This window comes from Nipponia nippon, unplaced genomic scaffold (assembly GCF_047370975.1).
Source record: "Nipponia nippon isolate SJK-2023a ecotype South Korea unplaced genomic scaffold, ASM4737097v1 scaffold_27, whole genome shotgun sequence".
NCBI lineage: Eukaryota > Metazoa > Chordata > Aves > Pelecaniformes > Threskiornithidae > Nipponia > Nipponia nippon.
The window spans coordinates 543,504-568,490 of record NW_028262344.1 but is presented as its reverse complement, the minus strand read 5'-3'; the positions used below and the strand labels follow the sequence as shown (position 1 = coordinate 568,490).

Here is a 24,987-nt window from a genome sequence, read left to right as displayed (position 1 = left end):
AGAACCTTTCTGTAAGGAGGACGGGAGGTGAGAAAACTCACCATTTACTCTGCTTCTTTCTAGCTACTACAGAGCAAACGAGGTACAGCAGTTCACACACTCCCGACCAGTCAGGAAAGGAGAAAAAGATCCAGACAACGAGTTTGCTGTGAGTCCTTTGCTTTTGATGCTAGCTGGTTTGGGTTTCTGTACTATGAGAAAATGGTTCTGTGCATTTATTTATTTTGTTGGTGGCATTTTGAACAGCACTGTCAGAATTGTTTTTCCTCCACCTGTGGCAATGGAATTTTGCTATTCAAATGTAGGAGAAAAATTGCACTTTGCGTTGCAATTTTTACATAAAGCCAGTGTGATAATGTCAAGGGGCTCTGTAGCTGAAGTTGTAATGCTCAAAATCCTTGATCTAGAATCCATAAGTATTGTGCTGTCTAACCCCAGCTTCCTACAGAGTGCACCTGTGTGTCTGGTAGATTGTGGATGATGTAGCTGTCCTTAAGGAGGCCAGCCTCTAACCATGAAGGATCAGTTCAACTTCAGACCAACTTCGAAGATTTTCAGTGGAGAGGGAGCCTTGGGTGTAGTGTAACAGCACGTTTCCTTGCTGCCTATGAGGCATACTGTTGCTCATGTAGTGGTTGAGCATGTTGCATGTAACTCTGGCTAAATATGCCATGAACACAGTCCTCCTAATAGTGGTCCACATGGAGGGTAACAGCCTACTGCTGCTAATGTTGATACCATTTAAATAGTAGAGGTGGTATTTGTTGCCAAAAACACTGGGTTCCATCCCAGTTAGTGAAGGTGAAAGTCACTGTGTAAGTCCTGCCAGCTAGTGCTGAAAGCCTGGTTCCACGCTCTACCACAGAAGGGAATTGAATTGCAAGGCCAATATTTTCCTTACATCTTGGAATTTTTTCCTTCTCTAACTAGAATATGTGGATAGAAAGGACAACCTACACGACAGCGTATTCATTTCCAGGCATCCTCAAGTGGTTTGAAGTCAAACAGATTACAACGGTGAGTTCTGCATATGGTCTGGGTCTCATTCCCTCCAATCTTTCATGGAATAGAGAGGCTTGCAACAGTTAGGACTACTAGTCCTTCCACTGTTGGATGTGGCACACCAATAACTTCTGCTTCAGATAAAAGCAAATGTGTATCTTCTTTGATGTGCTTGTCTTTTTATGCTATTCTGCAGACAGCTCTACCCAAGGCAGCGAAGTTCTACATTGACTGTATAATGCTTGGGAGAGTGGTTAATTCTGTAACATACTCCACAGTCAGCAGCCAAGTCCTAAACTGTTTTTCCTTCGGGTTAAGGTGTAAGATCGTTCTTGCACTGATCTCTGAATGGCAAGATAGTTAGCACAGGGAGTCCAAAATCCTCTGCTGGAAACTATTGGGCTGCCGTTCATACACGAGGAGTTACGTAATTTCATATTCAGTGGAGGTGAATGAAGGTTTATTCTGTTTCTTCTTTCCGTCAGGAAGAGATCAGCCCCTTGGAGAACGCCATAGAAACGATGGAGCTAACCAATGAGAAAATCAGCAACATTGTCCAACAGCATGTCTGGGACCGGAGTCTTCCTGTACATCCTCTCTCTATGCTCCTGAATGGGATTGTGGACCCAGCGGTCATGGGGGGATATACCAACTATGAAAAGGTCTTTTTCACGTTTATCTGTAGCTCAGTCTGACCTCTGCAGTGTTGAAGACCTGAACTGAAATGTGGGAGATTCAAGTTCAGTTTTCAGCTGTTACTCAGACATAGTGTGTTCTGTAGCTATATCTGTCTGTTCAGAGCTCAAAAAGGAGGAGAAAAAAACAAAGAGATTTCCCCTAGACTGGAAGGTGGAAAAACCCCACATCTTTAGTGGTTTAGTGTTTAGTTTTAGTGCTGTGCATTGCCACAGAGATGAGTGATCCAGCTCTTTTGGGCCTCATACGGTGGTGATAATAGCATGGCCCTACCTCATGGGGGCATTGAGGTTCTTGGTCAGCCCAGAAAAAACAAAGAAAAGCAAAAGAGGTAACGTTTCTCCATTGTGTTAATATAGAATGGTAAGGATTTCTCTTTCCAGCAGATAATCTGTCTGTGGAGTTTTGCAGCAAAGAGCATATATTTCAGGAAGAAAACAGTGTTTCTTATCCAGGTTTATTCAGTTGACTTCAGCTGAACAGTGTATGTTCTTCCTTTATTGTGATGTTTATCTTAAGCTGTTTATTCCCAGTATCTAATGATGGTATTCCCAGCACAAAATATATTGCTTATTTTCATAAACTGAATGGACGGTGTTAAAACACATTTAATTCTTCTCAGATGTGTTCCAGTCACATGAAATGAAGTGCAAAAGTTAAATGGGAGAGGGTCTGATTTATCTGGGGTCTAACTCTGCTGATTCCAGAGGAGTCGCTTACTTTGCCAGGGCTGAATTTGGCCCTAAATCCTCCTATTTTATGAATTAAGGTTGACATAAAGTTTAGAATCACGAAAGTGGGAAAGCAGTTAAAGCTAGGAAACACAAAGTATCTGTAACCACATCTGGAAACACTCATTTCTGGTTCATATTTTCCTATTCCAACTGAAGATCAGTACAGAACATTTGGCTTTTGTGGGCGGCTAAAATCTTGAGTTTTAATTGTTTCATTGTAGCCAAAAGCCAAAGTCTGCATTTTCAACATGCGCTTTCTTCTTGCAATAATTAAACACTTTCAAGAAAAATCCACCGGGAGCTACCCGGCAGTCCTTTCACAGGCTAACCTCCTCTTGACATCAGCCTTTTTCAGAGTCGTACCGCTAGGCCTATAAACACTTGTACATACAGTCCAGTTAATGGAACGCAGAACGAAGAAATATATGCAGAGACTGAAATGGATCAGAGATGCGTTTTAAAACCAAATGAAAAATTATTAGGGGTTTTATCTAGGAAAAAGAAAAAATAAATTCTTCTGACCAGGAATCGTGATACATTTCAACGCAATATACTGTAGCACATAATGTGAATTGGCACAATTTGAAGGCTTCAGTCCCGGAAAGTGTCCTTGTGTTTGTTCAACTTTAAACCGATACCAGATTCTGTTGATTAAAGGTAAACACATTAGAAGCGTAGACTAAAGGTGCTTTGTTGAATCAAACTGTGAGTCAAACTCTCAACATGGTCTTTATTTCTACTGAATCTTTGTAACAAGCCCCACGTGAAAATGTTGTACTTAAGGGCTTAAATCATAGAACTTAAGGAAATTGCAGGCAGGAGATGCCCTGTTCACCTTTCTGCCGCTGAGGTTGTTTGCCTGTCATTGTGTACTGTAGGTCATTGAATGCTAAAAATTAAAGAGACTCCTTGAAGTGAAAACTCAACTGGATCTGCTACTCGCATTTGAGTGACAAGTAATGTAGCCTTGATTATTCAAATCGATACTATTTTATGAGAATGGAAATGGAATTGAAGAAAACCCTTGTGATAAAGTAACTTTTTTTTACATATCAGTGTTTTACCCAAAAAAGAGTAAAATTTGGGGTTTGTTTATTTTTTTATTTTTACAAAAATAGCCTCTTTTCCCAGTTCTCAACAAATGGTTCTTTCTCCTTCAGCTTTGTGTCACGGAGATATTAAAAAAAAAAAAAAAATTTGCTATGAGGAATAATGCTAATTAATTGCTTTTAAAGTACAAGGATCTTTCACTCAGAGTTAGCTGTGAAAGCAACGTAGTGTCTCTATCATCGTCTCTCTTTGCTTTCAGGCCTTTTTCACAGAGAAGTATATTCAAGAACATCCTGAAGATCAAGATAAAATTGAACTGCTTAAGCAACTAATCGCTCTGCAGGTATCATATGGGGAAAGAAGTGAAAGCACTATGTATGAGTGCAGATGTTTTTCCAGCATCATTGTTTTGGAGACATAATGCAGATAAATACTATAAGAACATTCTGGATGTGTGTACAGTTGTTTTTTTATTTTGAGGAAACTGTCATGTTCTAAAATTGTGGCCTTCATGTATCTTGTGTTGCTCTGAAATGTTATTCTGGAATAATTGCCAACGTGGCATAGTTGTTTGGTTTGGTTTTTTGGTTTTTTTCCCCTCGTGAGTGTAACGAAATATCTGTTACCTTTTCATGAAATCATCAGACCTAATGTTTTGTCAGTCTGACCATTGAAAGTTTGTCTATTTTGACCTGCATAGCAATGAAAAATTGCCCTAGGTTTTTTTTGTAATGCAAATTGCATCCCTGCAGACCAGTTTTTACACATTTCCACACAACAGAGCCCTGTTAAAGCTACCTCATAGTCACACAGCTTTGGGGGCTAAGAAGTGATACTCCAGCATTTAACATACTGTGTTTTCCAAAGCAGAATGTGGAATCTGAGTAGGGAAGAGGGAACCATACGTATAGATGGGGAAAATGTTCATGTTTCTTGAACACATAGAGCTCAGGTTACTACAGTGTCATAAGTTATGAGTCAGTAGCTGAGCTTCCTTACTGTATAATTGCTTTTTTTGCCTCTGCAAACTCAAAACACATTGATTTAAGGCCTTTGATTGTATCTGAGATGCGTAACATGCATAGAAAATTCCTTCCTGGAACAGGAGAGCTGATTTGCCCTTTCGTAGCTTAATTTTGTTCCTCCTTTCAGATGCCATTGTTGGCAGAAGGGATTAGGATCCATGGTGAGAAGCTGACGGAACAGCTGAAGCCTCTACATGACAGACTGATAGCGTGTTTCAAAGAGCTGAAGAAGAAAGTGGAGAAGCAGTATGGTGTAATAACCTTGGTAAGTGTACCTGGTTGTTTAGCGTTTTGCCTTAAAGAAACACAACTTTCCCCTTTCCCAGTTGTGACTGAGTTAAGTGTTACATGATTTACCACAAGCATATTTGTCTGCAGCCTCCCTCCCTCACCGAAAGGAAACAGAGCAGGTCAGGCTCCGTCGTGTTGCCTTATATCATGTCTTCCACGCTGAGAAGGCTCTCTGTCACATCTGTGGCATCTTCTGTGGTCTCTACATCTTCCACGTCATCTGATAGCACTTCCTCCAGACCAGGTTCAGACGGGTTAGTAATCAGCCTTTACATGTGATGTACAAGACCAGGGATATGCCTTTGCTAGAATTAGTTACTCTTAAAATGAACATCGATTCCATACAATTACAATAGTAATAGCTGTGCATTTAAAACTTTAAATGGAGGCCAATGTTGTCATTCCGTTTTACGGACAGGGAGTTTGAAGCACAGGTAGGGATAGGTCTGGGAATTGAACCCACGACTGTTTGTCTCTGGGGTCCCAATTATCTACATGATACTGAAGAGGGATGGATGTGGTGTATTTCAGATGCACACTATTTCTGTTTCCCAGGAATGCTGGAAAACAGAGGTGTAAGATACTACAAGGTAATTTAGTTTGTGGTCTGCAAAGAGGTGCATAGTCATATGGTACTTGTTCTACCTACCTGTTTGCAGCTGCATACATGGCATTAAAAAGAGCTGCCACACACGGAAACATTTCCTGATGTTACTTCTCTGTCCATCTAGTTTGCATCTGTGATAGCCAGGGAGTCTAGGTGACTTGCTCAAGGTCACACGGCAGACTCGGTGGCAGGGTTCAGCATAAAATGCAGGTCTGGCTCCTTCTGCAAGTAGATCACACTTTATCTTGTACGTAAGGCATTATACTCAGATTTCCTGGGGTAACTTAGGAGCACAAATCTCACTGAAAATTCCATGGTCATAGCTCAGTTTTTCACATTAATTTCTTATGCAAACTCGGAGCTTTCTAACAGACAGCGCTTTAAATGTCTGGTGGACTAATGTTTCATGTTTTTTCACTCTTTTGGTGTGGGCTGCAGATCTATTCTGGAGCCTCTCTTGGAGAGAAGGATATCAACAGCTTCCAGAGCTGAGGAACTGCCCGTGAAAGACGATGGTGATAACCGGATTAGCAAACTCAAGAGGAAGGACTGGAGTATTAGCAAATCTCAGGTTATTGTAGAGAAGGAGCCAGAAATGGAACTGACTTCCAAAATGGTAAAAAAAAAAAATAAAATAATAGCAATAATAAAATCCACAGCAGGAGATTTTAGTGTTTCCGTTGCTTTCAGCCATGCTTGTCATTGGGAACTTCATTAAATAGTAGGAGGGGTTCAAATACCAAAAGCCTTGGTCATCTGAGTAATTCTTACTTTTTTATTTGGAAAACTTGTGTCACAGACTGAACTGCAGTTTGGCTTAAGGTGCAAACTGGAAGCATGAGGCACTGATGTTTCATTTAGGTGCTCAGTGCCCTCATTTCTTATAGGCGTGGAGGACTGCGTGATGCTCTCAGCACAATGTAGAATTGTTCTGTTTTTGTTGGAGCAAGCAGATACTGCTAGCCCACTCAAAAATCCAGCTGGCAAGCCAGATGTTCAGCTGCTGTCAGTCAGCATCACTGCACAAATCAAATATACTGCAAGGTGAAGATCAGTTTGATGGATTGAGGAGTTGAAAAAGATGGTCTGGTAGTTAGGTCACCAGCTTAGGACTTTGAAAAACTGGATCTTCCAGTCTGTACTCTGCTCCAGACCTCCTGCGTGAGGGCAGGAGTGTTTACTCCTTGAGCAAATTATTTGCAAAAGAGGCATAAAGGAGAATCTATACCCCCACAGGAGTGTTTTAACGAGGAATATATTGGAGACTGTTAGGCATTCAGGTTGACAGTGGGATTCAGCATGATCACCTAATACAAACGGATAAGTTTCAGCCCAAAAGTAGAGTTGTATGACCTTGGAGTATTATCCTGATTTATGCTAAGACTATATTACACTGTCAGAGGGTATGCGAGAATTAGGCATCTGAGTATTTAAACCGGTGGCTCGGTGATAATTTGACTTAACACAGACTGCGTAAATAATGAGAAAACATGAGTAGTTCTGTTTCCCTTTCCCTCCCAAGATCTCAACTGAATCTGGCGGGAACAGGTTATGCTGCTATATATTCAGGAATTCTCATCAATTCTGAGTAATGCTGCCAGCAGTTGGAGTCTGCAGAATATTTATAAAAAGGGGAACTGTGGTTCTAGAATCATGTCATTTGGTATTGACAGGCTTTCCACTCAAGAGGCAAATCTGGGGTTGTAAATATTAGTGGTTCAGGAGGCCTGGCCCTCTGCCTCTGGAAGAATTAAATGGGTTTAACCCACAAACTGTGATGTCAGCTGCTGATCACTTTATTGAGTAAAACTAGAGGGACAAGATCTGGGAGAAAGCCCATTTGTATCGACCAGTTCTCTAGGACAGTAAGGCATGTCTGGCCAAGACTTGGCATTGCAGACAGCTGAGAGATGCAAAACAGAACACCCACCCTGCCCTCTCCCCCCATATCTCTGAGGGCAAATTACATGTGTGATCGGCTTACTGAAGGGAATGAGCAGTTAAGGGTTATATTCATGCTTAAGAACATTGCGAAGTACAAAGAAAGCTGTTTTTTATAGCTAGTCTGTTCCAAAGCTGGATAGTGCAGCACCAGAATTGGACAGACTGGTTTTATGCAGCTCTTGACTAAGCTGCTTGGGAGCTAGAAAGCCAGAGGGAACCAAAGGCTTGCTGTACATCCAGCAGCTTTGGTCTTTGTAAGTTTTATATTCACTGTACTCTCTGTGGTCCCTTCTGCACAGTGAGAAGGACCGTAATATTCATGCACTGGACTCTTGGGACCGTACTCAGATAGCCTCACAATTTGAGTGAAGAGCACAGAGGATGTGCGTGACACTGGAAGGAACTGGAACAACACCTCCCGAGTCCCAAATGCAAGAGATTTCCTCTGTAAAGCCTGAAGTAGACTTGTTTCACAGACCTAAGGAGCTGGATGATACTAGCAGTCCTGACTTGCACCCAGAATTTCAATTTTTTTTTTTTTTTTTTTTTTTTATCTTGGAAAGACCTTTTTCCCCCCAGATTTGTTCACAGAACTGCTAGTCAAATGCAGCAGTTTTTCAGCTTGTCGTCTTCCCTTCTTAGTTAATACACACAAAGGTCGTTAAAAACAGTTTACTATTGCTACCTGGTTAGTAAGGTCCCACAGAAAACTGGATGTGTCATAGGAGCACAGTGTGTGCTTTTTGACATGGCTTAGCCAGTGCAGCGGTTTCACTCTTACGTTTCACCTGAATGCACCTTTCTCTTACGCATGACTTTTCTGGAGCATGTTGATGTCTTTGTGACAGGTCTGATTGTCTGATACGTGTGCAGCAATCTTGCCGACTTCTGAAGGTTTTGTTTACTCTTTGTTTCAACCAGGGCATGTCAGGAAAAGCACAAAGGCCAAAGAGTCTTCAGTTAGGAGACAACAGACTGACTTTGCTTCAGGGTTCTTCACTCCAGCAATCAACGCCTTGCAGCCCACCACCTATCACTCCCAAAACCCCAAGAACCCAAAGTAAGTTCTATATAGAGCAATTGCCACATCCTTCAGGGCAGCATCTGCAGTAGTAGGCATTAGTACATATTTGCTGAGGTAACCTCACTGGGGAGGGAGAGAGGGAGGGAGGAACTGCTCTGAGGTAGTTCACCGAAAGCGGCTCTGGGCTGTTAGTGTTTGTAGATGTTTCTGTCAGATAACAGAATTTGGCAGTGTTACCGAAAGCACTACGATCATACTTGTGACTTACACTAATTTTAACAAGTGATATGTATCAGATGAATGCCAGAGAACAATTTTTATTTCTTTCAATTTCTTTCTTATATTGACTTGTGGGAAGGTATATTAAACCTCAAGGTGAACACCACGTGCAATCAATGTAGACGCTTGTAAATGCATCAAGTGAGATGGTTACAGCACATACTAGAGGAATATCTCCTGTGAATTCACTGGATGGAACTGCATCAATCCAGCATGGTATTTCTGATCAGGTTTATGGCTAAATTTTCTGGGCAAGCCACGAAAGCTTGTTAATTAACGAACAATAACTCCCATCGCATGGCAAAAAGTTTTAGGAGAAGTTGCTCTGCAGCTTGGAAACTCAGCTAATAAATGTTACAGCTGAAAAAGAAGGAATTTATCTTGAAGAATGAGCAAAATGAATGATTTGTGCAGTTACCTTCCTTGCGTATCCAGTAAGCTCTGTAGTTAATTCTGAAGCAACATATAAATACGGCTAAGATATAAAAATACAACTGTAGTGTCACCACTGCCAACTTCCTGGCTTGCCATTGCATTTCTCCCTCTGTTGCTCTTTTTTAGAGGGACAGAAATGTAGGACCTGACTGTCCTTCCTCTTAAGTGGATATAAATTCAGAATCCAGCGAAGATAGTGATCTAAACTAGCATAAAACTGTTCTGAGAGGATTAAAACAAAAAAATACATATTGGGGTGGGGGGCAGGGTGGGGAGACAACCAGAAACACAAACAAATGCAGGAATACTATATGAAGAGAGATCTGTGAAAGGAATGTGAAACCTCGCTCTTCTACTTAGCAAGTGGTTTTAATTGCCATTACTAGCAGCACAGCTTCCCAGGAATTCTTCTGAAGTTTGGGTACTTATCTACTCCATCAACTGGGGTTAAAATCAGAGTGAAATTCTCAGGTTGAGGCCCAGGCTGAAAGGAAACCCCACTGAACGTTGCAGATGTGATAATGGATTCAATTTTCTGTTCTCTCAGGCATGCATTTTTCACATAGACTTAGATTCATTTGATGAAGATAGAACTCTTCTGGGCATTTTGAACTTAAGGGAGATACAACTGCGACTCTACTTTGACATATCCATTCATGTTTAGCTGTTAAAGCAAAGAACTGTTAGCAGATCAAAAGCACAAGATATTAAATGGTTCTCCCTTAAAATTCTACATGGTCAATCCCATTTCCCATTCCTTTTCCGCCTACTTTAATGTCTTTTCTTATTATTGTTGTTGCTTCTAGGTTTTCCCTCATTGCAAGCTGATGGATTGGCAACTGCTAGCTTACAGAGCACCCCACCCCCACCTCCGCCCAAAAGCAAACCCTATGAGAATAGCAACCCGAGGAATTCTGTGGAGGTAAGGAAATGAGAGCTGACACTTTTTTGGAAAAGAGCTTTTGAGAAAGAGACACCAGTGGAATTTTCCAAGCTGCTTCTAGGGTGGTGCTACTTGAAACTTGTCTAATCCTTTTACTGGTTCACTCCCTGAAACCACAAAAGAATAAAAATTTTTTTGCTTCAAGAGAAGGCCATCAAGTGCAGTCCCTTTTTTTTCAAGTGGGAGTTATGTTGTCCTTGGTTAGGCAAACTGTGTCTGGGGGTGGGAAGATATATTGAAAACAAACAAGCACAAGGATTAAAAAGTTTCAAAAACATGATCAATGTAAAATAGCACAGTAATCTGGTCCTGAAAAAGAAGGGGAAGAAAAAATACACACATTTTCGGAAATAATAAATGTCTCCTCCTGAGTCCTCAGCTTAGAAGAATCTAATTTTTCAAAGTATGCATTATTAGTCACTTAAACCAGCCTGTATTATACAACCATCTTAGCCACAGCCTTTTTCTCAATTTCATCAAGTTGGTTTCCTTCTAGGAACATCAAATTGCCACTTTTTTTTCTGTATCACTGATGGTTTCTCTTGCCCTGTGGGATTCCAAACTTGCAGATACTTAACATGCAAATACTCTGGTCATTGTGTCAGAATAATTTCATCTGCTCCTGAAATATATGAGACTGTAGTTGCTTACCCATGCACAGCAACAGAAAGTATCCTTTTGTAACTGTGAAAGGGAAGAATGTCTTCCCCGGTCCAATTTGCAAAGAGGATTTACGGAGTACCTTTGTGAGATGAACTGGAATTTGCCCAAAAAGAACTGAAAGAATGGTCGCACTTAACAAAATATATTACCTCTGACAACACGGGGAGACAACAAAACAGCTGATGGCTTAATTCTGTTAGAGAGAGAGATGACACTGACATAAAGCCCTGAAGCATGGGATAAATAGGAGGTTTTCTACTTTGCCCTTCATTTGGTCAGAATTGACTGTGCTGCTGAAAAGGGGCAGCATAGCTGCTGTAGGTGGTGTGAATGGCGGAAATATGCCAGCTCTAGGGATGCTATGGGAGTCGCTGGTTCAAGAGGATTAATAAAAGAGCCTCCTTCCCTTGAGTCTTGTAAGAAAACTAATTACTAACATGTTCTGGCTTGCAACATTGACCTTGGCTTGCAGCCAAATAAAAAGGATTTGAAGGGCTGTAAAGAGAGATTGTAAAAGTATTTTCTGAAGGGTTTTGTTACTTTGTTGTTGTTGTAAAGTTGACTCTGTCCTCCTCCAGTTAAAATAGCCCTGAAATCTTGATAGTTTTGGCTAAGCAAGTGGTGAGCCACACAAGCTTCTTGTGAAAGGCAGGTGAACATCTCATTTGGTTACCGGATGCCCCTTAAAACAAGCAGAGAGCCAGCTTGAAAGAACCCACTGGTGCAGTCTCCTGCAAGAACAAGAAACGCCTTACAGGCCCCTGCACTGCGCAGGAAGGCTGTGGCTTGCTTTAGTAGAACTTTACTTGCTACCGTTTTATGGAATTAGCGGTACCATTCTGATTTGGAAGCATTTTATAGCCTTTTGGCATGGTGCAACTCATCAAGCCAGCAAGATAAAAACAGTTGAATTTTGAAACCTTGAGGGAAGTGGATTTATTGCCGTTTTACTGATAAACAAAAGGTGGGACAGAGGGACAAATGGCTCTGACTTGAAGTCAGGCTGCAGGTCAGAAATAACTACTTTTTAGTTACAGATATACTTTATTCTAGCAACTAAAATGTATCTGCTTCTGTTACCTCCTGGAGATGTGTCCTTGTTTGCCCCTGTCATCAATTGCATGTAGTACTGAGAGGCTGAATTCAAAGATTTGGTCCTGAAAGAAACATCAAGTAGTACAGGACCTTTTGGATTTCATGTTTGGTAAAGCAAAATGTCTTAAGTTGCCAGTAATGGTTTATTATTGTGTGTGTTTTTGTTCTATCTTCTCAGGTTGCTCCACCACTACCCAGCAGACGTGAAGCCAAACCTCCCCCTCCACCCCCAAAAACCAGAAAATCCAGCGTTGCCTCTTCAGAGCCATGACTGCAGTGAGGATCATCACTTGCTGGTGTAACGCAAGCACCTAGAGTGAAACGACTGCTTTCTTTTTACTGACGTGCTGGGGTTCTCTGACCCTAAAGACTCGTGATCTCACCTGCCGTTCCATTCACTCCCCTTAGAGTTTTCTTTGGGAAATACCAAAAGGAACTGTTATTGTGACTGTACTCCCAACCTGTGGTTTACCTTTCCAGTACTGAGACACTAATCACATAGCAGGAGAAATCACCCTACTGGAATTCTTGTCTGTCCTGAGTTTTTTCACTGATGCAATTTTAGCAGCTCATTCCTAGTGTAAATCTGTCACAGTAGTGATTTGCACCAGTTTTTGAAACAAGGTAAGCCACACTGGTATGAGATGTGTCCTACAGTATTTTCACATAAGTTCATTACAGCTTTACAGCTGTACTTACGCACCGATCCCTCCTTCTGCCCCTGTAGTGTAGCCAAGCCCTGATGTGCGTGAAGTGAAACAGATCACAGCCATTCCTAAGTTGTGAAATGTCGGCTCCTGAAGATGTCAGGTGCCGGTGTATGATGTGCAGTCTCCTAAGATTCTCGATTGCAGGCAGAGACCTGAGCATCGTTAGCAGAATAAGAAGTCTTTTTTTCTGCTAGTCATCATATGTATTGAAGATGAAGTGCAGACATTCTGCCTTACACCGTCTCTGCTCGAGTAGTGGCAGTTGCTCACTCCCAATGGAGAGTTTAGGTTTACCATTACTTTGTCATAATTTCACTGTTGATTCTGGTTTTAACCCTACAGAGCAGTTGATATTATGAATTATGTTACCTGCTTGGTTTGTGCTTGCATCTGGAACTTGGTACAATATTTCATCTTTGGGCTTTTTAATGGGGTGTAAAAAGTTGCTTCTCTCCTGTGAACAGATGAGAAGAATAGAAGCTGCATTGATACCAGCGCTGTACTGGTACCAGCAACTTTGAGAGGATGGAGTGTGCAAAACTAGTTATACATCCTGACCTCAGACACAAAGTCTGATAGTTACTGTAACCTTTACTTTGGCTGGGCAAATTCACACAAATATAAATAATTCTCATCCTCTTCTTTTTTTTTTTTTTTTCTTCCCCTGCACCCATTTGTGGCAGTACTTGCACTTTGTTTTATAGCCTCCCTTGATCTAGGTTTTTAACAGCCACTAGACTTAAAGGAGCTGTTTAGACCTGGGGTGCATGTGAAAGACTTGACAATTAACCACTTGCTTTCCTGTTGCTTGGATTACTCCAGCTCTCTGCAGCTTTTCTTTCCTTGGAGGATGGGATAATCTGTTTAATTTTTCTTTTAGTTATTTATTCCCTGCTCTGTCTGGATGTCAGCATCAATCTTCCTATTTGTCTAGAGAAAAAAGGACATGATCTTAGGTTTTAATGTTTTTAAATTCACGTGATCCATGCAGAAGGCGGCTGTTAGAATAGCCTGTCCTCACAGTTGCATAGTGACGGAAAATTCAACACAAATATCATTGTTATTTATGGACCAGATGGGCCTTAGACACAGCATTCCTCTGTGCCTGAGCTGCCACTGGAAGCTTGCTGGTAAAAACCAGAACGTCACCGTTTGTGTTTAATACTCTTACTGTTGGCAGATCCATTTTGCACCTCTCAAGGCTACTTGTCTCCGAGCTCTGTTAGAAGGGCTGCAACCCTGGGGTGGGGACTGCTCTTCTGCAGCAGGCTTACAGGGAGTTCGTGCAGCACGTGAGCCAGAAGACAAGTCGGTGTAAAATTCCCTTGCAAAGTGTATTGCTACCCTGTTCTACTCTTAGACGCTCTAGATGACTCCAAAGATAGTTACAGCAGCTCTTGTTTTGCTGTGTCACGCAGGACTTTCCTGAACGGCCTGTTTCAGAACTAATGCATTGTGAAGAACTTCACTGTTTTCTTCTAAAGCTACATAATTGAAACTTTATATCCCCCCCAAAGTTGCAGCTGCCTGTTGGTGCCACATTCCCAGCAGCTGAAAAGCCAGTGAAGTTCGGGGTTTTCTTGATTTGTAAGAATTATTCTGTTGTCACATTCAGACAGAATATTTTGCTGTGCTGTTCTGCCTGTGTGACTATTTATAAACATAGCTTTCGTCATGGCTGTTATTTTTCACTGATGCTTACTGGGGAAGGGAAAAAAATCACTCGTTGTTCCCTTTCACTGTGGAATGCAGGAAACATGGGAGTTCACCCGCAAAGTTCAGATTCAGACTTTTTGGAAAGTTCAAAGTTTCTTAAAACTCATCATAAAGAGGGACCAGCTGAGGAATTTGGATCCAAGTTTATTTCTGAACCTATACAAAACTTTGTCTGTTTGGTTACAGCTTGTGGCCTGTTTTATTTATCACTGGTGTTGATGAAGATTCCGTCATGGGCTCTCTCTTCCAGGAAATAATTTTGCTTATTACCTGTGACTGTCATTTAGCTTCTGATGATCTGATAGAAGTTTGGTAGGCACACTGAAAACCCTGCTGAGGATGTTGCTCACAGTAGTAAATACAAATACTGTTGGGTTGGGGTTTTTTGCAGGCCACTGCATCATTATTCTGCTCACATGACTTAAATGGGTTTCATTACCTTACTGAAAAATTGAAGTTTGTTAAACCTAATGAAAACTTTTCTCAGCAAAGCCTTTTTCAGGGAAAAACAAAACCAATGAAACCCTAGGGACTGAAGTAGTCCTTTCTTTTGTCATTTTGTCTCAATTGTCATAATTGACTTGTCATTTTTGTCTTTTTGTCATAATTGACTTTACAGTCATTTGGCGTCAGTGTGACTCCAGTTAAAGAAACCTGCAGAAGCTGCGTTTCCTTTGCTGCCTGCACAGCTCTGTAAAACAGATTGCTTTCATCAAAGGGTCATATTGGATTCACATCACAAAACAGGTTGGAGACACTTTGGAAGTTGCACTGCAGTCACATCACATACATCCGCAGTCGTGTTTGCTATAGCGCACATGCAACTGTCTTCTGGGCTGTTGCCTTCTCAGGGGAAATCTTTGAAACCTTTCTGGACAACTTGACCATGGTTCACCCCGTCTCTCTGGTGCTTTGTAGGACTTGTCAGCTCCACGTTATGTTCTTGGATGTAGACGCTGCTTGACTTGAAAACCTCAGGGTTTTCTTGTCTTTCATTTTTTGTCCACTTCTTCCTCTTCTTGTAACCACTGTCTTCCTTCTGCTGCACACATGAATTAAAGCACTCTCTGAAGCTCTTCACTTGAACAAGAACTTTGTCTTCGGCAAAAACTTTGCTTTAGGCAGAACAGCAGGATGCAGTCCGAATTGCAGAAAAGTACGTTTCCCCTTGCCTTTCCCCATTGCATTTCCTTTTCAGAGCAGGTTTGCTTTTAACTCCTTTGGTAAGTCAGCAGAAACAAAGGAGACTTTGCTGGAATCCCAGCTAATGGTTTGTCTGTGTGGGTAAACAAACTAGCTATCAAGTTTGTGTATTTTGGTTCCAGGGGACTTTTTTGAGTCTTATTTCCTTACCTGTTTGATCTGCTTTAATAACTTTAACTTGTAGATGTACCTCGTACATTCAGCAGGTTTTTTTCCTGGAGGAGGAAATTAGTCCATGCAAAAAAACCTCATGGGAGGAAGTTTGACCTTGGGAAGAATTTCTCAGCTGATCTTTAATGACCCTTTACATAATGCTCTTTAACTTGAGGAGACTTGGTTCTGACTGCTTTTTTTTGCAGTTTTGTAGACTAGGTTTCTGAACAGAGTACTTAGCATGTAAGTGGTTAATTATCTTCTCCCTTCCTTTCCTTCCTTGGATCGTGCAGCTGCCAGCCATTAGGAATAAGAACAGTTGCTGTCTCTCCTGTGTGCTGATCCTAGGTGCTAGTACCTGAGCTAGCAAGGTGCCCAAGTCACCTAGAGAGTCAGGAGAGCAAGCAGGGTGGTGGCTGTAACCCACCCCAGTGCTGGCAGAAGTCTAGGAAGCTTCAGTGCTCTGTGTCATTTGAGCAGTGGCTGAAACAGGCCTTTCATTTGTATTTTGATCTTTGGCTTTTACTGTAGAGCCAGCTCCTTAAAAAGCAGTGAAGGTATTATCTTCCTGTATGCTCTGCCTTGCAATTGCAATGTCTCACCTGGCAGGTTCCTTAAACTTCATCTTGGTATGCTGTCCACACAGTTCAGGCTTCTCTTCTTGCTGCCTTTGTTGTCTGGCCAGTTGGAGACTGTTGTAGCCATCACCCTAACTGGAAGGCAAGGAACAGCTGACGCCTAAAGAGTACAGAGTGAGGAGATTTCCCTTCCCCAGATATTTTGGGCATTTTCATTGGCAAATTTTCTATGCCAAAAGGGGTTTAAGGTTGGGGGATTTTTTTCTTTCTTAGCGTTATTTTTCTTCTAGAGTCTGAAGTGCTGTAAACTCTTCCCACTTCTCCTTCTTGCCTTTTGGCAAACTAACTCACAAACAGGAGTTGAGTTTTCTTAAATGCGTTACTGACTGTGGTATGTGAAGAGTTATGTTCTTAGCTGATATAAGTCAGCGTAGTTTGCTTAGAGGTACAAGATGGAATTTCTGTACCGTGCCTAAATGATGTAGGGCTTTGTGCCAGTTTTAGAAAAAAGCGTTGTCTTCTAAGTGTCAGATTTTTAAGGGCAGTTGGGCATTTGAGTGTGTGAATAAGCATGGGGCCTGACTGATTTTAATTAAGTGGAATTAAGTGCCCACAGTCTTATGAGAAATCCCACCAGACCCCTGATTTTTTTTAAGTGTTCTGTTCTTTGCTTCAGTACCTACCTGACTTAAATGCTGAGATTTAATTTTCAGAGGCAATTGAAGGTCTCACTACTTAGTTTTCAAAATGAGAATCATCTTTCCATGTTAATTAGATGCTTTTGGAAATGTCATCTAATGTCTTTTAAACTGGAGGGCTAAAAATGGGAGTGGGGAACAGTCCATAATGATGTCATCTCTGCATACCAGAAATGAAAGCAAACAGCAGCGTTTCTACCCAATTCATAGTTTTGAATAAAACAAATCTCAAAGTTAAATATCCAGTCTGCAGAGAAGACAAAATCTAATCCCATTTCATAGCCATGCTGTTCAAAGCTAGTGTTAAATTTCAAGTCTTGGAGGATTTTTTTTCTTTGGAGAAATATGCTCAACACTTGTTTTCTGGAGCTTTTAATTAAAATTTGTCATGCTGTGATAAATTCCTTTAAAAATGTTACAGGCTCTAATCCACATCAGGGGAAGAGAGAAACAGACAGCTTTCCATTTCAGTGGATTATTGGATTAGGAAAGGACACCGATTCCAGTGAGAATAGCTCTGTGATCTGCAGTGGCAGAAAATAATGTAATGTATATGCAGTGGGTTTTGGGAAACTGCATCTATCTAATAACCTTCACACTACGCAGCCCGGTGTATGTTCCACAGATTAACAGTGGGTTCGACTTGTGGTGACAATGGCTCAGATTTTCTCTCCTTATTTATTTTTATAATTGTAAATGGAAATAATAAGTTTAAGATGTCTGTAATTTAACTGTAATCTTTTTTTTATAGTGAAAACATTCCTGACCCATTACTGCTACCTTCTTTCAATTTTTTCTTTTAATTAAAAACTCCTGTATCTTATATTTACTGTTGCAGACCAAACTATCTGGTGGACCAGGGTGAGTTTTTCCTAGGACTATATCAGAAAGAGAAAGTAAACAAATAATGTGATTCCCTTGATTGCATGGCAGGAGAGGGGCTTTTCAAAAGCACATGAGGTTCACCTAATTCTGCTCCTATTAACATTAAAACACCTTTAGGACAGTGTGCTGGACACTCGAGAGAGTACACAAAGGAGTATAGTGATGCTTAACAAAAGGTGAAAAGCATCCATATATGCTGTATTGGTCTGACTGTTCTGATTTAAGGCTGTCATTGAAATCCCTGGACGTGCATGACTGCATACTTTGAACTTGCTTTTCACAGGCATGGTCTGCAATTTTTGTCTTTTTTTTAAACAGAGGTGTTAAGACAGAGGTGCTCTGAAATTCAGCCCCAGTATGTATGGTATTGACAATGAAAAACTCTGTCAATTTGTATTATAAAGGTTTAATGACATGATAAACTTGGGACATGTTTGTCTTGGATTCAGGAGAACATGGGTGTTGTGTAACATGTTTTTGTGAGTGTTTTGAGATCCTGGATGTGATGATTTAGTTATAAAACCCACCTCTGCAGACTGCAAATACCTTCTTTTTTTCTTTCTTTTAGTCCTCTGCAATTGTATCAGCAAAAAATACAGCTCTTAAACTGGCTCTGAAGAAAGAGTAGGAGCTAAGCTTTGGAAAGGGAGTCTGCAACTGTCTGGATAAATGACATACGAATCGCTAAGTCTGTAAAGCAAGGTGTATAAATTTTCCTGTTTTTTTAAAATGCATTAACTATTGTAAAGTTTGTAAATACCTTTTTAAAATATATGTAGTTTTTATGGGTGAACCAGTAAAAAAGAGGATATAAAAGTCTTTCGTACATGGACTACTGCGAGTGGAATTACATTCCAACAGTAAGTTTATTCTTGATTTTTAACAAAGTTGTATCACTGTTTTATCCCGAGATTAGTGAGATCAGACAGTGCCTTTGTCCACGCATTGTCTGTATGTGTGAAACAAAAGCTGTCACGTCCAAGTTTTCATTGCAGGACACGAAGCGGACCCTGTGCTGCTGAGTCCCCGCCGTGGACTAGAATGTGTTCTCTTTGACATATAAGCTAGTAATCTACACAACAATTATCTTCTACTATTTAAATGCAACTTCATAGTATTTATTCACATAACGCAATCTAAGCAAAGGCCATTTGAAGAGGAATTGTTTTTAACATAGCTTTGAAATTTTATTCTGGGTCCACTGTTCCATTTGGCTTTGTGGGTTTAAATCTTCTTTCGTCTAGCTTCTCCTTCGATCAGACTTTCCTGTAAACACACATCAGATATTTTTTTTTTAAAGAGAAGAAATAACTTTGATGGTGGAATTTTAGAGCCTGGTCAGATGCTAAAATATTCATATTGTGGTCTCCATTGGAAGGGGGATTAGAATGACACAAATCTGACCCGACATGATATCTCTGCCACCTGCCCGTGGATCTGATCATACAATATAACGTAACTGACACTTATAATAGCCCTTTTCATCCCAAAATGCATGACCAAATTTACATCTGTTAATGGGTCCACCACTGCAGCAGTTCTTGGAGCGCAACCCAACAGCTGTTGAACACTACACTTTGACAGCAGTTTAGGACAAGAAGCATGAACGTGCACAAAGCGTCAGTATGTGGAATGTCTCTGTGAGCTTAAGCAGTTGGCCAAGTTAACCAGAGACAAGAAAGCTGCGCTTGCAAAAGTATTACAGGGTCACTATGGAGTGGCACAGTTGCCCTGTTACCATTCTCTGTGTACCTTAGCACTGCTCGAATGGAAACCATGTTCCTGTGGCACGTCCTGCTGGATCTGGTCTCCTACTTGAATATTTATTTATGTTGTTACCTCTGAGTTGAAAGCCTGAGGTGTTTTGGATAGATGTGCTGTCTGAATATGTTATTTTTTTTTTCCCTTTTGTATCTTAGCTAGGTGTATTTTTGTTTGTGCTCACTACCAGCTTCTCCAGGAAATGGTGAAGATAATTTGAAAAGTTTTTCCATGAGGTGGACCATTTCCAGACACCTCCCCTTTCATTGCATAATATTCCTGTAGCAACTCCAGGAATGGGTTACATTGGAAAAGCTGCATCTGGAAAAAGTTTAATTTGTTTTCAATGTCATTAAGCAGCTAGAAATAAGAAGGTGACGTAGTTCAGACTATGCTACAGGAATAAGACATGCAAACGAAGTGTTTGATGCAGAGGCTTAGAATTTTTTACATTTATGTGCACGTTTACCAGCAGTTTCCGGGCAAACCTAAGAATCCGATTGGTGGGGGTGCCTTCAGCTCCGCAAAGAAAGGCCAAGTTTCCCTCAGTGAGCAAGAAGTATCAAGGACTCATTTCAACTATCCTGATAAATATTCCGGTATCTTTTCCTGCCTAACACAGTCGCTTGCAGTAAAAAAAAAAATAATCTAAACATAGTAAGTTACTGTTGCTGGCTCTTCATTCTGCAAGTACTGTTATTGGAAGCCAGAGTCATGGACAAAGATTCCATTTTATGTTCAGTACAAATAGGATTAAAGATGACCTAAAAAAAATAATGGATTTTAGGTAGTTTCTGCATGAAAATCCAATGGAAGTCAGACTCTGACCTGTCTGCATTGCTGTTACTGAGTTTATGAGCCTTTATTCAGGCCAGGTTCCCAGTGAAAGGCTAGAGTGTTCCCTTGAAACTTTTGGTCTTGGCTTCAAAAATGAAGTAGAGATTGAGTATTTCAACTTTTAGGACTGCTCAGAGACACTTTCCAGAAAGTGGTGACCATCTGGCCTGATCAAGGTGTTACTATATTAATTAAAGAGCACATTTTTGCTTGAGAGTATTCTTTCTGTGGCAGTTAGTTTGTGTGTGAAGTCTCCGCTGTCATTGCATTGGAGCATCTAATGGAAAACACATTTCCCAGTCTAGGGACCTTGGGAGCAGCAGCTTCCATATGGCTTGATCCTTCAGCTGGCAAAGTGCGCCTTTGAAGTTAAGCATCTGTGAATGCTGCATAGATTTGTATTAAGGTAGAATGTGTTTGACTTTATTTTGGTTTTAATTTAGTGGGTAAGGACATGACTACAACGGGAGCAGAAGAATAACGTAGTCCTGTCCTAGGGCTGTAACTCAGGTACTTGAGAGTGATGCAGATAATAAGGGCAGAGCCAGTATTGCCACATGTGAACTGAACTTACATGTCGCCTCTTCCTTTTTGACCACCTTTTTTCTCTTCCCTCCCTGAACTTTCCCAGCCTGGACCGATCCTCTAATTTTCCCATAGTGATAAAAGAAAAAAACATGTTACTTACCATGGCTTCCTTCAGATCACTGAACCTGGAACGCTGATAGGAGCCTGGGCATTCAGTCTTCTGCACGTCCCTTAGTTTTTCCATTTCATTTGCAGTCTGAATTGGGAAGGGATACAGCCTTTATGAAGGGAGATTTTTCTGCTAAAGCAACTCTATCCTACTTACAGATGAAGATGAAACTGTTCCACTGCACAATTTAAATTCACCTCGTTCCCAGGTGCTATGCTCGTGCTACAGCAAACTTAAAATCAGGATGGTAGAATTGCTGTTACGAGGGACTACACATGAAGTATTAGAAAGGATGGGAAAACCACTGGTGGACAGAACTTTTCACATTTGCTTTGTCATGTAAGTGCTTACCATCTAATTGGTTACCACATGACAGCTGCCCATTGTGACATTCTCAGTGAAGTGGATGAATGTTGTCATAAAACAGCCCACCGGAATACTGGCTGAAATTTAGGGAGAAGATGAAATCGGGTTTAACCTGGAGCTCAAACTTCCATCTCTCCTTTAGAGCAGGCTGCCCAAGCTCTCTGTCTGCAATACACAGCACTGTTCTTTATGGAAGGCTGTCAAATGTCATCTTACCCTAATGCCAATTACTTTCCAATTACTACTTTTAAAAAGTGTGTGTGTGTCTATATATATATATATATATATATAATGTATGTACATTTGGAGGGAAAGAGACACACATATACAGTAAAGCCTATGTCAGCTCCTTTTTGCTTATCTTTTACAGATAAGGGATCCTAGCTAAAGCGACAAGGTTGTTTTACAGTCTAGAACTAACCTCTTGAAATGATTCTGCCGGGTTTTCGGCGTTCCTTTTTCCTCCTGGTTGCAGGCCATAAGACCAGTGTTGAGCCAAGCAGATTTCCACAGACATGACAAACAGGAGGACACTGACAAAGATCTTCTTGGACTTCTCCATCCTGTGAGAGAACAAAACATGTTTCTGATCATAATGACATTACAGCTCCATTTTTATCTTATAGAATTATGAACATGTTACATTTCTGAATCTCCAGTTCTGATCTTCTGCACCCCAGTGGCGTTGTGCCTATGTGTGAGCCACAGCTGGATTTTGAGCCTCTCAAAGTGTGGCTTAGCTCACTATAAAGAGATTTAACATCTGAAAAATTCAGATGAAGATCTAAGTTAGGATTTTTGAACAGCCTTTCAGAGTTTTAGGAATGTCTGGACCTCAAAGGTTCCATGAAGCTCCCTGTTGATACTTGACAGATGTGTTCAGTTTAGCTGGTTTCTGTTCCAATGTCCTTGCTCCTTAAAAAGTGCTCTTTGCAGTCTCTTCTAATGCAAGTTTCTTCCAATACAGGCGTCTGTAAGCACTGAATAAGTAAAAAGGGAATCTGGTATGTTGTTTGAGCACATTACCTGCTTGCTGAGAGAGGTTGCAGAATAGCTCCAACTCTTCTCCGTTTGAAAATGTCCTGCAAGTATGCTTGTCATCTCACTTTTTATATACAACCACCCCAACACCAGACCTTTCACAGCAGGTAACTTTATCTGATTCTATCTCACAGGCTGCAATTTTGTTCTTAAAATTGCTGTAATACAGCAGAAGTAAAGCACATAATTGGAACACCCTTGGTGTAGCTATTAAATTCAGCTGTTTTCTCTAAGAGCCATAAAAGTAACAGCCTTTCTTTTAAGAGGCTATAAATCTGACATTCAAATCTAGCTGACTGCTGTTGCCCCGTGGAGAAAACACAATCTTTTCTTTCACTGGCTTCTAATTTTGAAGTAAAAACTCTTGGGTGAGTTTGAATTTGTCGAGGGGGGCTTACAAGAGTTGACATGAATGAGGAATTCAGTTTAGTCCCTGTATATCAGGCATGAAGGAAAACAGTCGTTTGGTGCATAAACAAAAGCCTATGATCGCACAAGTGCACAGAACAATTTGCATGCTCCTTTGAAAGTCCTTCTCCTTCATGTTTAAATTAAAGTGCCTTCATATTCTTTCCTCTATAAAATGCAAAGTAGTATTAAACTGATCAGATAGACAAGTATATTAGATTGTAAATATGCTGGGGAAGGGACCTCTTTGTTGTCATGATGGGGTCTCTTTCATGAATAGGATTCCCAGACACTTAGATTATTTTGCGTTTTATACATACGCGTGTGTGTGTTAACGTATGCATTGAAGTACTTTGAGAGTTCTTCGTTCTTGAGAGTTTATGCACTCTAGTTTTATAAAAGGGTTGATAGCTATTTGCATGCAGGAGTTAAATTCAGTAAGTTTGACTGCAGAAATCTGATATTTTTTTTTTTTTAATCCACCTGGCAGCTATTTTGATTTGCTATGCGCTGTTTTATGTGCAATTGAATGTATCGTGTTTAGTGTTCTTCAAACATCCTCTCTTCCTGCTCCCATGACCTCTTTGAGATTAATGGATTAAAAGCAATTTAATAAGTAAATAATTTAAAGAGGATTTAGTGACTCTAGCAAAGAGTAATTCTTCCTCCTCTAATGCTCCTCCTACTCATGGCAAGAGTAGCCAACATTTAACTTCAGCTGATAAACTGATCAAGCTGTGAAAATAGTTTGTTTCAGTGGGAGAAATGTTACTTCAGCGTAGGCACATCCCTTCAGAAGGGAGATTTGCCTGTACCAGTGGTTTAAGACTGCTTCCTTCCTTGATGAGCCTAGAAAAATTAAGGTTATTTAAAGATAAACAGAAGCGTTTGTTCCTCCTGAGGGATGACATTTAAAGAGGGAAGGGGGCCTGCTTAGCCCAATAATTGTACCTCTTATTAACCCACCATTTTAAGCTGGGTTTAACGACAGCGTACCCTTAACACCTTTCCACGACTACGTTTCTCCACAGGTTTCTGTTACAGCTACAAAGCTGACCTACCAAAGCACGTCAGAAAGAGCACCTAACTGCCCTGGGTAGTGAGCTGTTCCGTGTCTTCTCTTAAACTCTAGGCCACGGTTGTAAGTTACGTAAAGGAGCTGGGAGGTTTAAAAAAAAAATAAAATTACAGCTGGTTTTGTTTGCCCACAAATACATTTTATGGCCCCGTGTAACAGAAACCAACAAACTACTCTGATTTTGGCAGAGGCAGAGTCTGAATGGAAGTCTGACCCGAGGTCTGGGAGCGCTTCAGTCTGGGCTTGTCAGGCAGCTGCCAGCTTTGTGCTCTCAAGAAAAATCAATGCGTAAAGCTGGGTTTTTATCACGTGGCCTCTCTTTAGTTTTCAGACACTGGAGTGTGGTTGATGCAGGCTTTTCAGAAGAGCTCCCAGACCTTCAAGCGCACTAGTTTTTTCTCTTTTAGGTGAGAGAAACCTTAATGCCTGCCAATGCTGTTAAGTACCTACATGGAAGTCAAGGACCTGTCAGGAAAACCTGGGTTTGTGGATTCCCACTGCCAGAATCAAGACCTCTCTTTTATCAGAAGTGTTGGAAAGGCATATCCTAATCTCTTGAGTCTCTTAGGCTTTTTAGACAGCATTCCTAACCCAAAGAAGCGTACTGGAGGTGAGACACTGAAAAAGGAACTAGATTTTTCCCATTTTGTTCTTGGGGTGCTCTACGGCACTTAGGCAGAGGCGCTGTATTTGTGTTATCACTGTTGTGCCACAGAGTTTATGAGACTGAAATCATGAGCACTTTACAGACCAAAGTCAAGGACAGTTGTTTTTTTTTTTCCTTCCAGCAGTGCTTTAGCACTTCCTTATTAAGCAAGACATGGTTTAGCTGCTTGTGCTGTGTGATGGTCATCTCCAACGTGGAAAGAGTTTTAAATAGTGCATGGACCTACGTAAATTGTGGTTAACTTCTGAGTCCAGCTATTTTATTAAGCAACTATGAAGGGTGGGGACAAAGAAAAGCTGAGAAGTGTTGCAGATGAATGAGAAGTCAAAAAACCCCCATGAAAGTTCTCAAACTGACCGTATCAGAAACACTGCAGCGATCCCCACAACGCAAGGTACGCT

General features: G+C 40.9%; 2 protein-coding genes across 4 annotated transcripts in view; one reads left to right on the top strand and one right to left on the bottom strand.

Moving 5' to 3' along the window:
* DOCK5 (dedicator of cytokinesis 5) overlaps positions 1–24,987 on the top strand; it is a 97,799-nt gene that overhangs the window by 71,899 nt on the left and 913 nt on the right. Inside the window, exons 43-54 of one of the 3 annotated variants that reach the window (XR_015705994.1) lie at positions 64–148; positions 931–1,017; positions 1,488–1,664; positions 3,742–3,825; positions 4,635–4,772; positions 4,886–5,052; positions 5,844–6,021; positions 8,271–8,409; positions 9,894–10,009; positions 11,967–12,412; positions 24,327–24,529; positions 24,708–24,980. Coding sequence is in view for 1 of the 3 variants with exons in the window: in XM_087763117.1 (XP_087619243.1) it covers positions 64–148; positions 931–1,017; positions 1,488–1,664; positions 3,742–3,825; positions 4,635–4,772; positions 4,886–5,052; positions 5,844–6,021; positions 8,271–8,409; positions 9,894–10,009; positions 11,967–12,059 (1,264 nt within the window). In the remaining 2 variants the exon portion in view is untranslated. Of the gene's footprint in view, positions 1–63; positions 149–930; positions 1,018–1,487; positions 1,665–3,741; positions 3,826–4,634; positions 4,773–4,885; positions 5,053–5,843; positions 6,022–8,270; positions 8,410–9,893; positions 10,010–11,966; positions 18,564–24,326; positions 24,530–24,707; positions 24,981–24,987 lie in introns of those variants that run through there. The other 2 variants (XR_015705993.1, XM_087763117.1) reach the window with 2 other exon arrangements.
* Positions 18,699–22,465, bottom strand: GNRH1 (gonadotropin releasing hormone 1). The gene is made up of 4 exons (XM_009472790.2): positions 22,419–22,465; positions 21,814–21,955; positions 21,018–21,113; positions 18,699–18,997 (listed from the first exon to the last, which is right to left on the bottom strand). The coding sequence occupies exons 2-4, from the start codon at positions 21,952–21,954 to the stop codon at positions 18,956–18,958; spliced, it is 279 nt and encodes a 92-aa protein (XP_009471065.1). The 5' UTR covers position 21,955; positions 22,419–22,465; the 3' UTR covers positions 18,699–18,955.